Source organism: Molossus molossus, unplaced genomic scaffold (genome assembly GCF_014108415.1).
Source record: "Molossus molossus isolate mMolMol1 unplaced genomic scaffold, mMolMol1.p scaffold_m16_p_2, whole genome shotgun sequence".
NCBI lineage: Eukaryota > Metazoa > Chordata > Mammalia > Chiroptera > Molossidae > Molossus > Molossus molossus.
The window spans coordinates 2,629,517-2,651,209 of record NW_023425355.1 but is presented as its reverse complement, the minus strand read 5'-3'; the positions used below and the strand labels follow the sequence as shown (position 1 = coordinate 2,651,209).

The 21,693-nt window shown below is 39.6% G+C and overlaps 1 protein-coding gene across 5 annotated transcripts in view; it reads left to right on the top strand.

Moving 5' to 3' along the window:
* KIF4A (kinesin family member 4A) overlaps positions 1 to 21,693 on the top strand; it is a 100,632-nt gene that overhangs the window by 7,796 nt on the left and 71,143 nt on the right. For all 5 annotated transcript variants that reach the window (XM_036270686.1, XM_036270683.1, XM_036270682.1 and 2 more), the window contains 2 exons: positions 434 to 600; positions 1,039 to 1,133. In XM_036270686.1, the coding sequence (XP_036126579.1) occupies positions 530 to 600; positions 1,039 to 1,133 (166 nt within the window). In that variant the 5' untranslated portion in view covers positions 434 to 529. The remainder of the gene's footprint in view (positions 1 to 433; positions 601 to 1,038; positions 1,134 to 21,693) is intronic.

Sequence of the window (21,693 nt, the reverse complement as noted above, 5' to 3'; positions counted from 1 at the left end):
ACCATGTCATGTGATTTCCCCTAGTGAAAAATTAGGTTTAAAATGGATCAGAGGTATAGGGAGGAACCTAGTGTCACACAGAAGAGAAAGTAGCAAAAGAAAAATACCATGGCTGTTTGTGCTGCCCTTGCTGTCGTTTGGGCCAAAGCTTAACCTTCACTTGGGGCGCCCTGGGCGGCACCTTATTCGTGGCTACCCTGAAGTCTAGAGATCTTTTCTAGCTCAAGTATTGGTCAGCACCCCTAGAGGAGATTGGATACCTTGGTTTACGGGGATCACCATGATCAGAGTTGCTAGTAAAAACCATGACTATTCTATTTATTGAAGTTCTGGAACATCAAGGCATTATGTTTTTAAACCATCAATTCTTACATTTCTGATGAAGTATTTGAAGCATGAATCATAAGGGAATTTTTTCCTTTCTCGGAATTAGATTGTGGGACTCACTGAGAAGACCGTTTCAGTTGCCCTGGATACTGTTACCTGTTTGGAGCAGGGCAACAACTGTAGGACTGTGGCCTCCACAGCTATGAACTCCCAATCATCTCGGTCTCATGCCATCTTTACAATCTCCATAGAACAAAGAAAGAAAAATGACAAGTAAGTTACAATTGAAAGAGTCAAGATCTTTTAATACGTTTTCATTGATTTTCTTTTTTTAGAGGGAGAAGGAGAGAGAGAGAGAAACATTGATAAGAGAGAACAGTCAGTCGGCTGCCTCCTGCATGCCCTCTACTGGGAATCAAGCCCATGAACCAGCCACCTCTCCGTGTATGGGACAACACTCAACCAACTGAACCTCACTGGCCAGGGCCAAAGAGTCAAGATTTTTAATGTTAGTTCTGCTCAAGTTGAATATTAGGTCGCTTCTTTAATTGATTTGACAAATATCCGACATGAGTACTCTGAGCTCTAGTAAGCAGTAGGGCCATTTTGACGGACTTGAAAGAAAAGAAGAGCTGGCAGGTCAGCTTTGGTACTCAGCTATCTTCAAGCTTGTTTCCTATTCTCACTTGTGTCTTCCTGTCACTATCACAGGAGTAGCAGCTTTCGCTCCAAGCTGCATCTTGTAGACCTTGCTGGCTCAGAAAGACAGAAGAAAACCAAGGCTGAAGGGGATCGTCTAAAAGAAGGTGAGAATAATTAAGGCCATAGTTGTAGAAACAAACTTCTAGTACTCCTGTTGGTATCGTTGGTGTCTTGACTGGACTATTTCGGGTCAACCTAACAGTACCTACAATTCAAGCGTGCGGCTGATTTCAGAAATTATGAAAAATTGTTTCTTTCCCTTGCACTCTTTTACTTAAATTCTCGTACCCAAATTTCTATGAGATTTGGATCTGACCCTTGGTTTGATTTCATCAGGTCCAGGGAAGTTCTTTATTTTATTTTATTTTACCCCCAACTGCTTATGAGTAAAAGCAATATCCTCAAGTATTCACTATTCTTCCCAGATCTTGTCACATGAACCTCATCAATATGCCTTCCATATTTTCATTTATGTTGTTGGCTGTACTTGGTGCAGCTCCTAAGGCTGGAAGATCCCTTGCTATGTGCTTCAGCATTCGTCTAGCATGATAGTAATCCGGTACTCTGCAGGTGTAGGAGTGTTTTTTTTGTTTGTTTTGCTTTTGTTTTTTTGTTTTTTATCCTCACCCGAGGATATTTTTTCCATTTTTTGTACAGATAGAGTGGGAGGGAGAGAGAGGAAGGGAGAGAGAGAGAGAAACATCAACGTGAAGGGACACATCGAGTGGCTGCCACCCGCACGACCAACCAGGGCCGGGGACAAACTGCAACCGAAGTACGTGCCCTTAGCGGGAACCGAACCCGGGTCTCTCCGGACCGCAGGCCGACGCTCTAACCGCTGAGCCAAACTGGCCAGGGCGGAGTGGTCTTTTAAGGGATTATTAATCTAACTAACAAAAATTAACAGCTAGCTCCTATTTCTCAATTTTGTACTTAAGGATCTCATAAAAGATTTTATCAAATACCTTGCTAAAGTCCAGATATACTATGTCTACCATATTTCTCATAGCTACCAGCTTAGTAACAGTACAATAAAGAAATATGAATTAACCTAAATTAGCTTTTTCTTAGTGAATTCAAGTTGGCTTCTAGTGCTTATTCTTCCGTTTCTAGGTTCTTGCAAGCCATTCCTGTCATAATCTAGAAGACATGTCAAATTTACTGGTCTGTAATTTACAGAATTAACTTTTACCTCTTCTGTTTTGAGTGTTGAAATTATATCTTCCCAGTCTTCTGGAATATCTTTTCTCTGTGATTTTGCAAAGATCATTGACATAGCTTCAGCACTCTCTTTTTTGTAATCCTCACCGGAGGAGCCCAGCCGGTGTTGCTCAGTGGTTGAGCATTGACCCATGCACCAAGAGGTCCCCAGTTCGATTCCCGGACAAGGCACATGCCCAGGTTGTGGGCCCAATCCCCAGTGGGGGGCGTGCTGGAGGTGGCCAGTCAATGTTCTCTCTCATCAATGTTTCTATCTCTCCCTCTCCTTCTTCTCTCTCTAAAATAAATCAATAAAGAAAAATATTTAAAATAATAATAATAAAATAAATCCTTACCCAAGGATGTTCTTCCATTTATATTCAGATAGAGTGGGAGGGGGAGAGAGAGAAAGCGAAACATCAACCTGAGAGAGACCCATTGACTAGTTGTCTCCCACACGACCCAGGGGTCGGGGACCCAGCTACAACTGAGGTATGTGCCCTTGGCTGGAATCGAACTCGAGACTGGTCTGTGGGCCGACGCTCTAACCACTGAGCAAAACCGGCCAGGGCTCAGCACTCTCATTTGAAATTACTCTTAGTTCCCTTGGCTATAATTAATCTGATCCAAAATATTTGAACTCTTATTAAAGTAGTTGAATTTTACTACCTCTTTACTCGTTTTGGGCTTCAATTCCCTCGGGAACTGAGAAGGCAGAAGCAAAAATAGTAATTGAGGAATTTTACTTCTTTGTCATTTATCAGTATTAGGCTGCTGGTACAGGGCAGAGACCTAGTTCTCCCTCATTCAGCTTTTTGTTCTGAATGTATTTAAAAGTGCCTTTTTTGTTCTCTGTTTGCACTTTGTGATTTAACCTTCTTATTTAAACGTTCTTGTGTCCCTTTTATCTTTGTTTAGATGTACAGTTCTGAGTTATTTTTAATGGCTTTATTGAGATATAATTCATATGACATGAAATTCACCCATTTAAACTGTACACTTTAGTGGATTTTAGCATATTTGCAGTTGTGCGGTTACCCCCACAGTCTAATTTTAGAACATTTTCATCATTCCCCAAAAGAAACTCAATACCCATTAGCAGTCACTCCCTGTTCCCACCCCTTCTCTAGCCCTAGGCAACCACTAACCTATATTTTTTATAAATATAATCATGTAATATGTGGTCTTTTGTGACTGGCTTGTTTCACTTAAGGTTTTTGTTTGTTTATTAAAGGATTCACCATGTGATAAAATTTTTTTATCAAAGTGTAGTTGACATGCAGTACAGAGTGGGCAAAAGTAGGTTTACAGTTGTTTGTATGAAAATTGATACAGTAATTAATAAATAATATAAGAAGAAATTCTTTCATGTACTCAACCATAAACTTGCTTTTGCCCCATCCTGTATTATATTAGTAAGTGTACAACATAGTGAGTCAGCATTTATGTACCTTACAATGTGATCACCATGATAAATCTAAGAACCACCTATCACCATACAAAGTTATTACGATACTACTGACTGTATTCCCTGTGCTGTATATTACGTCCCTGTGACTTATTTATTTTATAACTAGAGGTTTGTACCTTTTAGTACCCTCTACATTTTTCTTTCCTTTTTTTTTTTTTGTTCAGATAGAGCGGGAGGGAGAGAGAGGAAGAGAGAGAGAGAAACATCGATGTGAAGGGACACATCGAGTGGCTGCCACCCGCACGACCAACCAGGGCCGGGGACAAACTGCAACCAAGGTACATGCCCTTAGCAGGAACCGAACCCGGGTCTCTCTGTACCGCAGGCCGACGCTCTAACCGCTGAGCCAAACCGGCCAGGGCCCCTCTACATTTTTCAATACCCCCTTACCCTCCTCCCCTCTCACAACCAAGAGTTTGCCAACAAAGGTATTGGTAAGTCTGTTTCTGTTTTGTTTTTCAAGATTCCACGTATAAATGAAATCATACAATAATGTGGTATTTGTCTTTTTCTGTCTTATTTCAATTAGCATAATACCCTCTAGGTCCATCTGTTGTCACAAATGGCAAGCTTTTATTCTTTTTATTGTTGAGTAATATTCCATTGCGTACAGATACGGCACATCTTTATCCATTCTACCATAGATGGGCAGCTGGGTTGCTTCCATATATTGGCTGCTGTAAACTGTGATTCATTGAACATGGGGATGCATATTTCTTTTCAAATTAGTGTTCTGGATTTCTTCAGGTAAATACCCAGAAATGGAATCGCTGGGTCATATGATAGTTCTGTTTTTAATTTTTTTGAGGAACCTCTTAATGGCTGGACCAAATAGTCAACAAACAACAAGTATTGGCAAGAATGTGGAGAAAAGGGAACCCTCCTGCCCCGTTAATATAGGTTTTCAAGGATCATCCGTATCGTAGAATGTATCAGTACCTCATTCATTCCCTTTTATTGCTAAATCATATTGCATAATATGGGCATACAACATTTTATGTGTCCTTCAGTTGTATCCAATTTGGCTATTTTGAATGTCGCTCTATGAACATCTGTGTATAAGTATTTGTGTGCACAAATGTTTCCATTTCTCTTTAAGTATATACCTAGGAGTGTAATTGCTGGGTCATAAGGTCACTGTTTAAATTTCTTTTTAAAAAATTAAGATGTAATTAGTGTACATTAGAATTCACACTTTAAAAGTGTACAAATTTAGTGATTTTTAGTGTATTTGCAAAGTTGCATAACAATCACAACAAATTTTAGACTATTTTTATCACTCCAGAAAGAAACCCATACCCATGAGCACAGTCGCTCCCTATTTTTCCCCAGTGCCTCCTCCCAGGCGATGACTAATCCTCTTTCTGTCTTTCTGGATGTGCCTATTCTGGACATTTCGTATAAGTAAGTGTAATCATGCAATATATGATCTTTTGTGTCTGGCTTCTTTCACTTAACGTACTATTTTCAAGGTTCATCCATGTTGTAGCATGTATCAGAACTTCATTCCTTTCTTTTTTTTCTATACTCGCCTGAGGACATTTTTTTGCAATTATCTTCAGATGGGGAGGGGGGGACGGGACAGCGAGAAACATTGATGTGAGAGAGACACCAAGTGGTTGCCACCCACATGACCCCAACCAGGGCCGGGGACAAACTGCAACTGAGTTACGTGCACTTAGTGGGAACCGAACCTGGGACACTCTGGTCCATGGGCAATGCTCTAACCACTTAGCAACAGGCCAGGGCTTCATTCCTTTTTTTAAAAAAAATATTTTTATTGATTTTTTTAGATAGGAGGGGAGAAGGGGGAGACATTGATGAGAGAAACGTCAGTCAGCTGCCTCCTGCATGCCCCACACTGGGGACCAAGCCCACAACCTGGGCATGTGCCCTAACTGGGAATCAAACCAGTGACCTCGGTGCATGGGTTGACACTCGATCCACTGAGCCACACCAGCCGGGCACTTCATTCCTTTTTAAAAAATATTTATTTTTATTCAATTTATTGGAATGACGTTGGTTCACCAAACAATATTCTGTTACGTGAAGATATAGTTTTTATTTATCCATTCATTTCTTGATGGACTTTTGGGTTGTTTCCACTTTTTTTGTTTGTTTGTTTGTTTTTGTTTTTTGGGTTTTTTGGGGGGTATGTGCCCCTAGCAGGAACCGAATCTGGGACTCTCTGGTCCGCAGGCTAATGCTCCAACCGCTGAGCCAAACCGGCCAGGGCTCCACTTTTGGTTTTTGACTAATGTTCATAGGAACGTTGATATACAAGTTTTTGTGACAGTGTATGTTTTCATTTCTCTTGGGTATATACCTAAGAGTGTAATTGCTGGGTCATAGTGGTAACTCAATGTTTAACTTATTGAAGAACTGCCAGACTTTTTCACAGCGACTGCCATTTTACATTCTTACCAGCAATATATAAGGATTCTAATTTCTCCATATTTTTAGTTTAATTATGTCTTTTTATCTATAAAAGGATGCTTTTTAATTAATTTATTTATTTTATCGTAAATCTCTGCCTTCCCAAAGTCATGAAGATAATCTCCTATGTTTTATACTTGAAGCTTTATAGTTTTTAGCTTGTAAAATAAATGTAAATTTGTTTTAGAATCTATTTTGAATTAGGTTTTGGTTATAAAGTGAGATGAGATTTCAGACCATTCCCCCTCTCTACATAGATACTTGGATGTCTAGTTCTAGCACCATTTATTAAAGAGAAGTTCCTTTACTCACTGAATTGACTTAGTATCTTGGTACACTGAGTTGACCAAATGTGTGTGGGTCTATTTCTGAGTCTATTCTGTCTAATTAGTGTACTTGTTTATTCTTAACCGTTTTTTTTTTTTTTTTTTTGGTATGTGCCCCTAGCGGGAACTGAACCCGGGACTCTCTGGTCCGCAGGCCGACGCTCCAGCCGCTGAGCCAAACTGACCAGGGCTATTAAACTATTTAATAGATCTAATTACAGTATGCTTTAATCTCTATGAAGGCAAGTTTCCCCTTGCTATTCTTTTCTTTTTTTCTTTTTTTTTCTTTATTGATTTTTAGAGAGAGAGGAAGGGAGAGGGAGAGAGAGAGAACATTGATTGGTCACCTCCTGCATGCCCCCCACTGGGAGTTTGGCCCACAACTTGGGCATGTGCCTTGACCAGGAATGGAACTGATGACCTCTTGGTGCATGGGTCGATGCTCGACCACTGAGCCACACTGGCCGGACTCCCCTCACTTTCCTTTTATCACAACTTTTTACTATTATTTTTAATAAGGTTGTCAGGTCCTATGAACAATTCGGGGGGATGTATTTTATTTATTTATTTAAAATGTTTGTATTGATTTTATAGAGGAAGGGAGAGAGAGAAACATCGATGAGAGAGAATTATAAGTTGGCTGCCTCCTTACCCCCCTTACCAGGGATCAAACCCACAACCTAAGCATGTTCCCTGATCTGAGAATCTAACCAGTGACCTCTTGGTGCATGGGAGGACACTCTGTCAACTGAACCACACCGGCCAGGCTTTGGGGGAAATTTTTCTTGAGAACTTAATTCAATTTAAAGTTTAAGGAGAGCCTTGGCTGGTTTGGCTCAGAGGTTAGAGCATTGGCCCGTGGACCAGAAAGACCCGGGTTCGGTTCCCGCTAAGGGCACATACCTCAGTTGCAGTTTGTCCTAAGGGCACATACCTCAGTTGCAGTTTGTCCGCAGCCCCTTTGGGGTTGTGTGGGTGGCAACCCGTCGATGTGTCTCTCTAACATCTATGTTTGTCTCTCTCTCTCTCTCTCTCTCTCTCTCTTCCTCCCTCTCTCCCTCCTGCTCTTATCTGAAGATAATGCAAAAATGTTCTCGGGTGAGGATAAAAAATTAAAAAATAAAGTTTAAGGAGAATTGGGCCTACCCATCAGGAGCGTGGTCTCTCTGCATTTATTCATCATCTTTTATGTCTTTCAGTAAGCTTTTATACTTTTCTTAATATAATTCTCCCACCACATATCTTGGCAGGTTTATTCTGGAATATTAAAGTTTATATTGCTGTTTTGAAATTTTTAAAATTTAGTTTATTGGGGTAGGTGACATTGGTTAATAAGATCATACAGGTTTCAAGTGTAAATTTCTATGATACAGGATCTGTATATTACATTGTGTGTTCGCCACCCAAAGTCAAATCATCATCCCTCACCATGTACTTGATCCCCTTTAACCTTTACTTCGCCCTCTGGTAAACACCTTACTGTCATCTGTGTGTATGAGTTTTTGTTTGTATGTTTTTTTTTTGTTTTAAAATGGAATCTTTTTTCCTACTTTATTTTGTAATCCTGTCTAGAAGTGTTAATTTTCAAAATTTGATCTTGTATCTAACCACATTGCTAAATAGCTTTCTTAGTTTTGCATTGTCATTTATGTTTCTTGAATTTTCTAGGTGGATATTAACAAGTAGATGCTTTGGCCTCTTTTTTTCCAACATTTATAACATATTTTCTTACTTTTTTTATTATGAAGTTTAATAGTACCAGTGATAGTAGCCATTATCTTTGTTTTTTTCCACTCTAACCGAAATGTTGCTCTTGTTTCACCTTTAATTATCTATTGAACATTTCTGGCTAATATCCTTTATCAGCTTAAGGAAGTGACCTTTTATTCCTTGTTTGTTAAGAATTAGATATTTTTAAAATAAGGAATGAGTGCTGAATTTGGTCATTGATTGGAAATTAATCATCGTATAATTTTTCTTCTTTTAACCTGTTGATAGAATGAATTATAAAAGTAATTTCTATCGCCCTGGCCAGTTTGGCTTAGTGGTTAGGGTGTTGGCCCACTGACCAGAGAGTCCCAGGTTTGGTTCCCGCTAAGGGCACGTACCTTGGTTGCAGTTTGACCCCAGCCCTGGTTGGGGTCGTGTGGGTGGCAGCCACTTGATATCTCTCTCTCACTTCAATGTTTCTCTCTCTCTCTCTCTCTTTTTCCCTCTCTCCCTCCGACTCTATCTGAAGATAAATGCAAAAAAAGTAATTTCTATCATTGAATCCCCTTCAATTGCCCATGATAAATTAATTTTTGTGTACATTGATGGATTTCGTGTACTAGTTTTCAATTTAGGACATTTGTATATCTGTTCCTGTGACAGAGTGACCTTGAACATTTTGTGTGTGTGTGCTCTCACTGTCCGATTTTGGTGTGGAGATTTTACCAACTGTAGAAAATGAGTTGGCAAGCTTTCAGTTTTTTTCCTATGCTCTGGCGCAGCTAATAGAACATGGGAATTATCTATGAAGGTTTCATGAAGATTTGATTTTCTGTATCTCAAACCAATTTTGTTCATTTACATCTTCTTAGAATGAAGATTTGATTTTCTGTATCTCAAACCAATTTTGTTCATTCACATTTTCTTAGAAAAGTATTCATTTTGTCTAGATTGTCAAACTTATTGGTATAATATATATAGAGAGAGATTCACTTTATATTTTTAATTTCTGTAAATATGTCTCTAAATTTATTTGTTTATATATTTTCTCTATTTTTTCTATCATATTTGACAGATTTCTTGGTTAACTCTATTTTTTTTTTCTATTTTATTTTTTTACTCTCTATTAATGACTTTCTTCTAGGTTATTTTGTTTTGTTAATCTTTTTATTGCTTCCTGAGCTTGAAAGTTCCGTTCTCTTCTTTTTTTTTTTTTTTAAAGCTTTTTAAGTATATTGAAAAGAGGTCAGGATGCCCTGGCCAGTTTGGCTTAGAGGTTAGAGCGTCGGCCTGCGGTCCAGAGAGACCCGGGTTCTATTCCCACCAAGGGCACGTACCTCGGTTGCAGTTTGTCCCTGGCCCTGGTTGGGTTGTGTGAGTGGCAACCGCTCGATGTGTCCCTTTCACGTCAATGTTTCTCTCTCTCTCCCTCCCACTGTATCTGAATAAAATATGGAAAAATGTCCTCAGGTGAGGATTAAAAAAAAAAAAAGAGGTCAGGATGGAATCATGAACCCCCAATGTACCTGTCATGTAGTTTCAATAATGACTAATTTATGACCAACCAGTCTTACTTCATTTGTATCCTAACCACTTTCTCCCTCTGATATTATTTTGAACCAAATCTCAGATATATTGTTTATTTCCGTTTGTATCTGATAAAAATAATTCTTTTAAAAATATAATCATCTAAAATTAACAACATGCCTTAATATCATCAAATGTCTAGTCAGTGTTCAAATTTCCATCACTCTCATGATTTTATTTATTTGGAGGAGGATCCAAACAAAGTGTACACATTGTTATTAATTGATAGTTCTTTTAAGTCTCTTAATCTATAGGTACTCCATCCCATCTTTGCTTCGGAGTTTCAATGTCTTCATTTGTAAGATAGGATTTGGATATAAAACCCCTACAGAGACGTGAGGATTAAATAAATGCATACATGTAAGACATGTAACGTAATCTTTGGTATATAGTAGCCTCTTCATACTTATGAATTCCATCTTCTGTGTTTTTACTTGCTCTGAGTGGTGGTTAATAAGGAATATGGGGACCTTACTGATATTTATTGACACACCCAGCTGAACTGAGACCCCCTAGATTAAGAGGGTGCTTGTCAACATTTAAGGTAGACTTTAGGTGGAAGAGGCTCCTAGGGAATGTGACAAGATCGTTTTCCTCAGCTAAAAATATTCCCAAAGCCAAGCCCTTCCTCACTGTTAGAGGGAATACTTTTATACTATTGAGAGCTAGGAAAGTTGCTAGCCCTTCTAGAATATTTTCAGAGGGGAGATATGAATTTTGTTGCATATTACATTACCGGGGGTGAAGGAAGGGCGTGTATTTACATGTTGGATTTGTTTTGTGAGGCAAAGAAATTTATAGAAATCACTGTTGAATCTTAGATCAAGTGGAGCTGCCATCAGCTGAAGGGAAGCTAGTTAGAAAACCAGACATAGGTATACAGGGAGCACGCGGAGGGAAAGCTAATGAGTTTGATTTTGGACATTCCAGATTTGGAATGCATATTAGAAAGGTCCCGAAGGAAAAGGACATTTAGAGCTAGAGCTTAGAAGCAGCATCTGGGCTGGAGAGAAACATATGGAATCTGTGGGTGAGGTTGCCCAGGTGAGTTGTATAGGGAAAAACTAGATAATGAGTGAGCCTACATGAAATATTACTCAGAAGCAAGGATACTTAAGATTCATGGGTAAAAGAGCCCATTAAAGAGGTTGAAGAGACACAGGAGGATAAGTAGTGTCTAAAAACCAAGATAAGAGTGTCTAGAAAGAAGAGATTGTCACCCATGTCAAATGCTTCAGAGTGGTTACATAAGATGAGGACTGAGAAGAGACAGATGGATTTGTCCTTTGAGGTTTCAGTGATCTCGGCCACAGCAATGTCAGTTGAGTGGTTAGGAACCAGGGCAGGTTGCATCAAGCTGAGGAGTGAATTTAACTGCCATTGCGAATGTGGTGTTTATCTTTTCCATTAATTTTCTTATTCTTGTACCCCTTAACAATGTGGTGGTATTTTTTTGTTGTTAATTCTTACCTGAGAGTATTTTTTACATTGATTTTTTTTTTTTTTTAAAGAGAGAGTGGGAGGGAGGGGGAAAGGGAGAGAGAAAAACAACAATGTGAGAGAGAGACATTGATTGGTTGCCCTGATAGGGATTGGACCTGCAACCCAGGTTTGTGCCCTTGACTGGAATCAAACCCAAGACCCTTCAGTGCTCGGGCCAACACTTTAACCGCTGTGCCACACCAGCCAGGGCAACAATGTGATGGTACTGTGCCTATTTCTAAACTTTTCATAAGTACTTTCCTGCTCAATGTTGTGTTTCTGAGATTCATCCATGTTGATGCATATAGCTGTATTCTAAGTTTTTATTTTAGACTAGAGTCTTGGGTTTTCTTAATATAAAATTTTATCAGCAAAAAGAAAATGATCTCTTTGCCAATGTTTCTATCACTTCTCATATTTTTTGTTTATTAGCAAGGAGAAGGATGTTGAAGGATGCACCTTGGGCTTGTAAAATTGCTTTCCTTGGAGGATGGGGAACCTAGTTTCTGAATGGCTGTATTTTAATATTTGGAATGACAATGGCTACTAGTTTTGGTAAATGGTATTTTTTTAGTTCCAGAAAGTCTTTTTTATGCTGTACTTTTAAAAAAAATTTAACTTTACTGTTGGGAGCATTACATATGTCTCCCCTCTTTCCCCCATTGTCCTCCTCCATTCAGTTCCTGCCCCACCCCAGGCCTTCACCACCCTATTGTCTGTGTCCTTGGGCTATGCATATATGCATAGAAATTCTTTGGTTAATCTCTTCCCGGCTCCTCCCCCCTTCCCTCTGAGATTCCTCAATCTGTTCTATGTTTCCATGCCTCTGGTTGTATTTTATTCATCAGTGTATTTTGTTCATTAGATTATGTTGCACTTTAATTTCCTTGAGTGATCTTTTTTAAGCTTAATTTGTCTGTTTCCTTCAACTGTATTTCATTCAAGGCCTAGTCGAAGTTTTCTGCTTCTTCCTTTCTTTGGTTTCTGGGTCCCTTCTGTGTATTATTATTTTCTTTTCTCTACTCATTGGGGCTCAAGTGTAAGGCTGGGGTCCCTTCAGTCATAACAGCTCTGTGAATGGAAAAGGCAGAGTGGTTTGCACCCATGAGCCCACACTGTAGAAGCAGTCACGTTGGCAGTCAGCTTGTCACACCATTGGAGGCATCAAGAGGAGGCCTCTCTGTACTCTTGTTCTCTGGTGCTGTCCTTGCTCAAGGTAGAGTGGACCCAACCCAGCTCCTCAGTTTCTTCTCAGCATTTTCAGGTCCACGGAAACCTGTTGCACTCACATAGACAATATCAGCTTTCCCCTAGGAGTTCATAGAATCCTGCAGGCCAAACCTTCGCCAGGAGCCATGTTCTCATCCTGCACTTTCTCTCCACGACGTCAGACTCCAGGCCCTTGGCCCCAAGTTCTCATCTGTTCCAGAGAGAACTTACACTCAGGTCTCAGACCCTCATGTGAACTCACTCTCTCAGCAGCTACTTGGCCCAAGAGCAGACTAGATGGATCAGACTTGGGGGAGAGACTTGTTAAGTTTCTCCTTATTTTTTGTTATGTGACTTTGAATATAAAACATACTCGGCTCACTGCTAGATAGATTATAAATAGATTACAGATGGATAAAAGATTATTCAATTGAAAGATACTAGAGCATACAGAAAAGTGCCCAAATCATAATTTTCCACTCTGATGAATGTTCACAATGTGTCACTAGCACCCAGATCAAAAAACCATATTACAAGCATTCCAGAAGTACCACTTGTGCCCACTTCATTCAGTCTCAGTCTTTGTAAGAACACTAGAAAAAATAAAGGATGCCTAGTTAAATTTGAATTTCAGATAAATGACAAATCACTTTGTAGGGAACATACTTATATTAAAAATGATTCATCATTTATCTGAAATTCAAATTTAACTGGATGCCTGTGCTTTTTTCTTTTACTAAATTTAGTAACCCTAACACTCAACATTATGTTTGTGAGATTCATACATATTATTATTTTTTTAATCCTCTCCCGAGGATATGCTTTTTTATTGATCTTTAGAGAGAAGAAGGGGGAGAGAGAGAGAAATATCTATGTAAGAGAGAAACATGGATCAGTTGCCTCCCATATGCACCCCAACCAGGGATCAAACCCACAACCTAGGTATGTTCCCTGATCGGGAATCGAACCCACAACCTTTTAGTATATGGGACGACGCCCAACCAATTGAGCCACCTGGCCAGGGTCATCCATATTATTGCATGTAGTTGTAGTTCATCCATTTTCATTACTATGCATATTCCTTTGGTGAATGTGTAACACTTTATTTTTCCTTTCTGCTGTTGGATGGACATTTGGGTGATTTCCATTTGGGGGCTATTATGAATAGTGTTGCTATGAATATTATTGTACATGTATTTTGGTGAGTATATATACACAGATTGCTTCAGTCCCGAATTCTCCTATAACTGCTACACTATCTCCTTCCCTTCAGAGTCAAGCTCCTCAACAAAATTCACACTGCTTAGCAACACACGTGATTCATTCTTAGTTACATTTTTTGGTGAGATACAGCGCACACGGATAACTGCATAAATCATGTATATAGCCGTGGCTGGTTTGGCTCAGCAGTTAAAGCATTGGCCTGCGGTCCAGGGAGACCCGGGTTTGGTTCCCACTAAGGGCACCTACCTCGGTTGCAGTTTGTCCCCAGCCCTGGTTGGGTCGTGCGGATGGCGACCACTCAATGTGTCCCTTTCACGTAGATGTTTCTCTCTCTCTCTCCCTCCCACTCTATCTGAACAAAAAAATGGAAAAATGTCCTTTGGTGAGGATTTAAAAAAATGTATATATTTTAATAAGTAATTATAAAGTGAACACCCATGTAACTATCCCTTACATTGAAAAACAACATTTTCAGTACCCGTGTATACCCCTCTTAGGTCACAATCCCCTCCCTTCCCTCTTTAAGTAACCACTTCAAACTTTTGTAATAGTAATTCTCTTGCTTTCCTGGATAGTAGTGCCACCTGTGTATACATCTCTAAAGAGCATAATTTTGTTTTGTCTATTTTTAAACTTTATATCAATGGAATCATATTGTATGCAATCTTAGCTTTATTTACATCTTTCATTCAACATTGTGTGTGAGATTCATCTATGCTACATATAGTTATAGTTCCTTTGCTTCCATTTTGATAGAGTGGTCCATTGTATGACTATACCACCGTTTATTCTTTCTACTGTTGATGGATATTTTTGTTGTTTCCAGTTTAGGGCTATTATCAACAATGCTCTGGCCCTGGCCGGGTAGCTCAGTTGATTAGAGCCTTGCCTGGATACCAACGGGTTGTGGGTTCAATTTCTGCTCAAGGCACATACAGGAAGCAACCAATGAATGCATAAATAAGAGGAACAACAGATGTCTCTCTTTCTCTCATCAATTAAAAAAAATTTTTTTTAAACCAATGCTCTTTTGAACATTCTTTTTTTTTAATCCTCACCCGAGGACATTTTTCCATTTTTTGTACAGATAGAGTGGGAGGGAGAGAGAGGAAGAGAGAGAGAGGGAAACATCGATGTGAAAGGGACACATCGAGTGGCTGCCACCCGCACGACCAACCAGGGCCGGGGACAAACTGCAACCGAGGTACGTGCCCTTAGCGGGAACCGAACCCGGGTCTCTCCGGACCGCAGGCCGACGCTCCAACCGCTGAGCCAAACCGGCCAGGGCCCTTTTGAACATTCTTGTTCATATATCCTGATGTATATGTGTAAGAATTTTCTTATATATTTAAAAAATATTTTTATTGCCCTGGCCGGTTTGGCTCAGCGGTTGGAGCGTCGGCCTGCGGTCCGGAGAGACCCGGGTTCGGTTCCCGCTAAGGGCACGTACCTCGGTTGCAGTTTGTCCCCGGCCCTGGTTGGTCGTGCGGGTGGCAGCCACTCGATGTGTCCCTTTCACATCGATGTTTCCCTCTCTCTCTCTTTCTTCCTCTCTCTCCCTCCCACGCTATCTGAAGAAAAAATAGAAAAATATCCTCGGGTGAGGATAAAAAAAAATATATATATTTTTTATTGATTTTTAGAGAGAGAGAGGAAGGGAGGGGAGAGAGAGAAACAACCATGTGAGAGCAAGACATCTATCAGCTGCCTCCTACACGCCCCCTACTGGAGATTGAGCCTGCATCCTGTGCACGTGTCCTGACTGGGAATTGAACCAGGATCTCTCAGTCCACTGAGCCACACCAGCCAGGCCTAGCACTATTTATTAAAAAGTCTATTCTTTCCCCCACTGATGAGCAGTGGCACTTCTGTTAAGTCAAATTAAGTCTTCCAAATCCATGAACACAGTATATCTCCCAATTTATTTAGGACTTCTTTAAGATTTTTCAAAGATTTCCCTGTAGAAGTCTTATACATCTTTTGTCCTAGTCTTAGGTAATCTGTGTTTTGACAGTATCGGAAGTGATATTTTTAAATCCCTTTATTCAAGTATAATATACAAACAGAAAAATACTTACATCATAGGTGAATAGCTCACTGAACTTTCACAAACTCAACAAACCCATGTAAACAGCATAAATCGAATATTTTAAAATTTTGTATTCTAAATTTGTTTATAGTGTGTGGAAATAAAATTTATTTTTTAATATTGACTTTGTATCTAGGAACCTCATTGATTCACTCTCTTGGTAGTCTGTCTGTAACCACCTTGCCAAAACCACAATGAAAAAGATGAGCAGTGATAACTTAATTACCAAAACAATTGGTCCTTTTCAGTCCTCATCTTATCTAACCTCTCTGTGACTTGACACTTGCACATACCCTTCTTGAAACTCTTCTGATTTGTAAATCCTCACTCTCCTAGTTCTTTTCTAACTGAAACTACTTCTTTTCAGTCTCTTGCTTTTTCTTCTTATTCCATTGTACTATTTATTGCTCCCAGCATGATCTCCTCAATTAGGAATAAGTACCCCTACCTGCTGTTAGTTCTTCCTTAGCAATATTATAGAGATGCACACACTTCCAGTCTGTTCCTTCTGTCTCTACAAAGTCCATGCCTTCAACCTGTACACCTGGTCAAGAGCCTCCTAACACTTTGGCTCCTAGGAGGCATTCCATTCTAAATACCACAACTAGTTAATCTCCTTAAAATACCACTTTGTATGTGGTGCCGCCTCTGGTTAGAAACTAAGTGGCACACCACTGCTTACAGCATGAAGTTGAAAAGCCACAGCCAGGCGTTCCGGGCCCTTCATACTCTGCCGACCTCCTCCGCTGTCTTTCACAGCTTCTCTGCCCACGCTCTCCACTCCAGCTACACAGCCTCCACCACATCCCCTGCTTATTCTCGCCTCCTCTTCTCTCCCAGAATGCAGTTCCCTGACTCCCCCATCAACCTATGTACAACATAGCCGTCTTTCAAGGTCCAGCTGAAGTCATGGGGTTTTTGATGTTGCCTTTTGTAACCATACCATCGAATGTACTTTTTCTTCTCCTCTGAAATTCTGTAGTATCAGAGGACTACCTTGCCATTTTCTGGCCTCTCTGTATGTTTCATCTCCCATCATTTCCCCACAAACTACAGGGTTCCAGCCACAGCAGTCTACTCATCGTTTTCCAGACAGTATTCTTGTTTCAGATCTCTGTGCCGTTGTACTCATATGTTCTCTGCTGGGTTTTCTTTTCTCCCTACTGCCTTGGAAATCTGCGTTCCATCAAGCATTCCTGTTCCTCCTGTGCTTTTTTTTTTTTTTTCAAGTTTTTTAAAATATGTTTTTATTGATTTCAGAGAGAGGAAGGGAAAGGGAGAAAGAGATAGAAACATTGATGAGAGAGAAACATCAATCAGCTGCCTCCTGCATGTCCCCTATTGGGGATCGAGCCCACAACTCGGGCATGTGCTCTGGCTGGTAATTGAACTGGCAACCTCCTGGTGCATGGGACGACACTCAAACCACTGAGCTACACCAGCCAGGCATTTATCTTTATTGTTGAAAGTATTACAGATGCCCCTCCCCTTTTTCCCCCATTGACCTCCCCCAACCTTCACCACACTATTGTCTGTGTCCATGGGTTATGCATATATACATGTAAGTTCTTTGGTTAATCTCTTTATGCCCCCCCTTCCCTCTGAGATTTGTCAGTGTCTTTATGCTTTATGCTCCCTCTGCTGGAAATACCTCTGTCTTCATGTGGTTAATTCTCTTTTGCCCTTCAATACTCAGCTCCGATTTCATCCCCTTGAAGAAACTTTGACCACCCACCCCCGCCATCTAGTGTTTACCTTTTTCCTACACCAACTCTATTGCAGTCATCACCTTACCTGGTTGCCTGTCAACGATGGAAACTGTGGCTTACTAATCTTTGAATCTCTAGGGCCTCACATGGTGCCCAACACATGACTGGAGGTTCTCACTGACTGCCCGAGTTCTTTCTCCCTTTTGGTCTGGCTGGCAGTTTCTACTAAGAGTTTAACTCATGATTCAGATATCACCCATCTATGAAAACTGGACTTCGGATCAAAGTCTTTCCATCAATTGGTGCTCCATAGTGTTTGGATTTTTTTTTGTAACATTTTGTTGTGAAATTTTTCAAAGATCTGACAAAGTTGAAATACTTTACAAGAACAATTCTATATCTAGTATCTGGATTCTGCCATTACCATTTTACTGTATTTGCTTTATTGCATATCTGTCCATCTATCTACTCATTAAACCATATTACTTTTTAAAATACCTTTTAGCCCTGGCTGGTTTGGCTCAGCAGTTGGAGCATTGGCGTATGGTCTGGAGAGACCCAGGTTCGGTTCCCGCTAAGAGCACGTACCTCGTTTGCAGTTTGTCCCCGGCCCTGGTTGGGTCGTGTGGGTGGCAACCACTCGATGTGTCCCTTTCACGTAGATGTTTCTCTCTCTCTCTCTCTCTCTCTCTCTCTCTCTCTCTCCCTCCCTCACTCCCTCCCTCCCTCCCTCCCACTCTATCTGAACAAAATATCAAAAAGTGTCCTCAGGTGAGGATAAAAAAAATAATAATAAAAAAATGCCTTTTAAAGTAAATTGCATACATCTGTATACTTAACACCTAGATACTTAAGCTTTACATATTACTAACTGCAGTTTAATATTTATTTAGATTTTTAAATGTAAAATTTACAATGAAAAACACAAATTCTAAGTGTATATTAGTTGGGTTTTTACAAATGCATTTCCGTAAAAGCCTGTAACCCAAAGCCTTACTATGACATACGTTACCCCCTTCCCAGTCGATTATCACCCTGCCAAGTCTCACAGCATTCTCCCTTTTCATTGTAGTTATTTACTTGTCTGTTTTTCCCAGTACATTTTGAGTTCCTTGAAGGTTGAGACCAGTTCTTATTTTCCTGCCACTTGTGCCAAGCACTGTGCCTGGCACACAGTAAGTTTTCAGTAACTATGGGCTGACAAAATGATAAATATCTGCCTTATTCCTGGAATGTGAGCACAGGTTACATTTGTTCTCTCTCTTTTTTTCTTTATTGATTTTAGAGAGGCAGGGAGAGGGAGAGAGAGAGATGGAAACATCGATGAGAGAGAACATAGATTAGCCGCCTCCTACATGCCTCCCACTGGGGATTAGGCCCACAACCTGGGCATGTGTCCTGACCAGGAACCGAACTGGCGACCTCTTGGTGCATGGGTCGACACTCAACCACTGTGCCACACCGGCTGGGCACATTTGTTCTCTTTTTATTCTCACCTCTCATATCCACAAGGTCGCTTGGTAATGTCATTTTTATGTCTCAAATAACTTTTTTATTGTTCCAATCCTAAGATCTTCATCTGAACTCCAAAACCTAAATGATCTCTTAAATACCAGTTTTTTATACCTAAGTCTACCTTCCAAATGGAATATTTCTAAAATCCAAAATTGATCATTTTTTACCCGTCTTTAAAAACCTTCATTTGTTTCCATTATCTATAACAGATTTTTTCTTTTAATCCTCACCTGAGAATATTTTTGCATCAATTTTTAGCTAGAGTGGAAGGGAAGGAGTGGGAGAGAGAGAGAGAAACGTTGATGGGAGAGAGACATCAAGTGGTTGCCTCCCACACAACCTCAACTGGGACTGGGGATCAAACCTGCAACCTAGGCACCTTGACCAGGAATCGAACCCATGACCCTTCAGTCCACAGGCCAACGCTCTAACTACTAAGCCAAACCAGCCAGGGCTATAACTGATGTTTTTGATCTCCCTCCCTTTTAAAGCCGAGGAACTCTTGTTCTTCTTTTTATTTGTCTATTACACTTTACATTCAGTATTACTTTATGTTAGTTTCAGGTATACAGCATAGTAGTTAGTCAATTATATAATTCACTAAGTGATTCCCCCCATAAGTATAGTACCCACCTGGCATAATACATAGTTATTATAATATTATTGACCATATTTCTTATGCTGTACTTTGCAACTCCATGACTATTTTGTAACTACCATTCTATACTTTTTTTTTTATCCTCACCCAAGGACATTTTTCCATTTTTTGTTCAGATAGAGTGGGAGGGAGAGAGAGGAATAGAGAGAGAGAGAGAAACATTGATGTGAAAGGGACATATCGAGTGGCTGCCACCCGCACAACCAACCAGGGCCGGGGACAAACCACAACCGAGGTACATGCCCTTAGCGGGAACCGAACTCAGGTCTCTCTGGACCGCAGGCCAACGCTCTAACCACTGAGCAAAACCGGCCAGGGCCATTCTGTACTTCTTAATCACTTCACCTCTTTCACCCAACCCCTAACCCTCTGGAAACCCTTAAGTTGTGCTCTATATCTATGAGTCTTTCTGTTTTGCTTATTTATTTTGGTTTTTAAGATTTCACATATAATTAAAATCATATGGTATATTTGCCTTTCTCTGTCATATTTCACTTAGCATAATATCCTCTACATGCATCCATGATGTCGCAAATGATAAGATTTCATTGTTTTTTATGGCCAAGTAATTTTCCATTGTATATATGTGCCACATCTTTGTCCAGTTTTCTCTTGATAGTCATTTGGGTTGCTTCCATATCTTGGCTTCCATTTATTTGTATCTTCTTCAACTTCTTTCTTGAGTGTCTTATACTTTTACAAATACGGGTCTTTTACCTTTTTGGTTAAATATGTTTCTAAGTATTTTATATATTTTTGATGCAATTGTAAATAGAATTGTTTGCTTCATTTCTCTTGTAATTCATTATTGGTGTATAAAAATGCAACCAATTTCTGAATATTAATTTTGTATCTTGATACTTGACTGAATTTGTAATCAGTTCTAATACTTTTTGGTGGGGTTTTTAGGGCTCTTTGTATGTAGTATCATGTCATATGCAAATGACTGTTTTACTTCTTTCTTGACAAATTAGATGCCTTCTATTTCTTTTTCTTGTCTGATTGCTATGGCTAGGACTTGCAGTATTATGTTGAATAAGAGTGGTGAAAGTGGGCATCCTTGTCTTGTTGCTGATCTTGAGGAAAATGCTTTTCAGTTTTTCCCATTGAGTATGATGTTAGCTGTGGGTTTCTCATATATGGCCTTTATTATATTGAGGTATGTTCCTTCTATTACCACTTTGCTGAGAGTTTTTATCATAAACGGCTGCTAGATTTTGTCAAATGCTTTTTCTGTATTTATTGATATGATCATATGATTTTGATCCTACATTTTATTTATGTGGTGTATCACGTTAATTGATTTACGCATATTGAACCAATCTTACATCCCAGGAGCAAATCCCACTTGATCATGGTATATGATCTTTTTAATGTATTGCTGAATTTGGTTTACTAACACTTCATTAAGGATTTTTCCATCTATGTTCATCAGGGATATTGGCCTATAATTTTCTTTCTTTGTTATTTCTTTGTCTGGTGTTAGAATCAGGGTAATGGTGGCTGCATAAAATAGGCTTGGGAGTCTTCCCTTCTCTTGAATTTTTTGGAATAGCTTGAGAAGGATAGGTATTAATTCTTCTATGAATGTTTTATAAACTTCACCTGTGAAGCCTTCCAGTCCAGGTCTTTTTTTGTTGGGAGTTTTTTTTATTACTGATTTGATTTTGTTGGTATTAATTGGTCTGTTCAGATTTTCTGTTTCTTCTTGAGTTAATCTCGGAAGACTGTATGATTCTAGAAATGTACCCATTTCTTCCAGACTGTTCAATTTGTTGGCATATAATTGTTCATGGTGTGTGTGTGTCTGTGTTTTTATATCATCTTTTGTATTTCTGTAGTGTCAGTTGTCATTTTCCCTCTTTTATTTTTATTTTATTTATTTGGGTTCTCTTTATTCTTGATGAATCTGTTTATCTTTTCAAAGAACCACGTCTTGGGTTCATTGATCGTTTGTATTTTTTTGGACTATTTCATTTATTTCTGCTCTGATCTTTATTATTTCCTTCCTTCGACTCACTTTGGTCTTTGTTCGTCTTCTAGTTCCT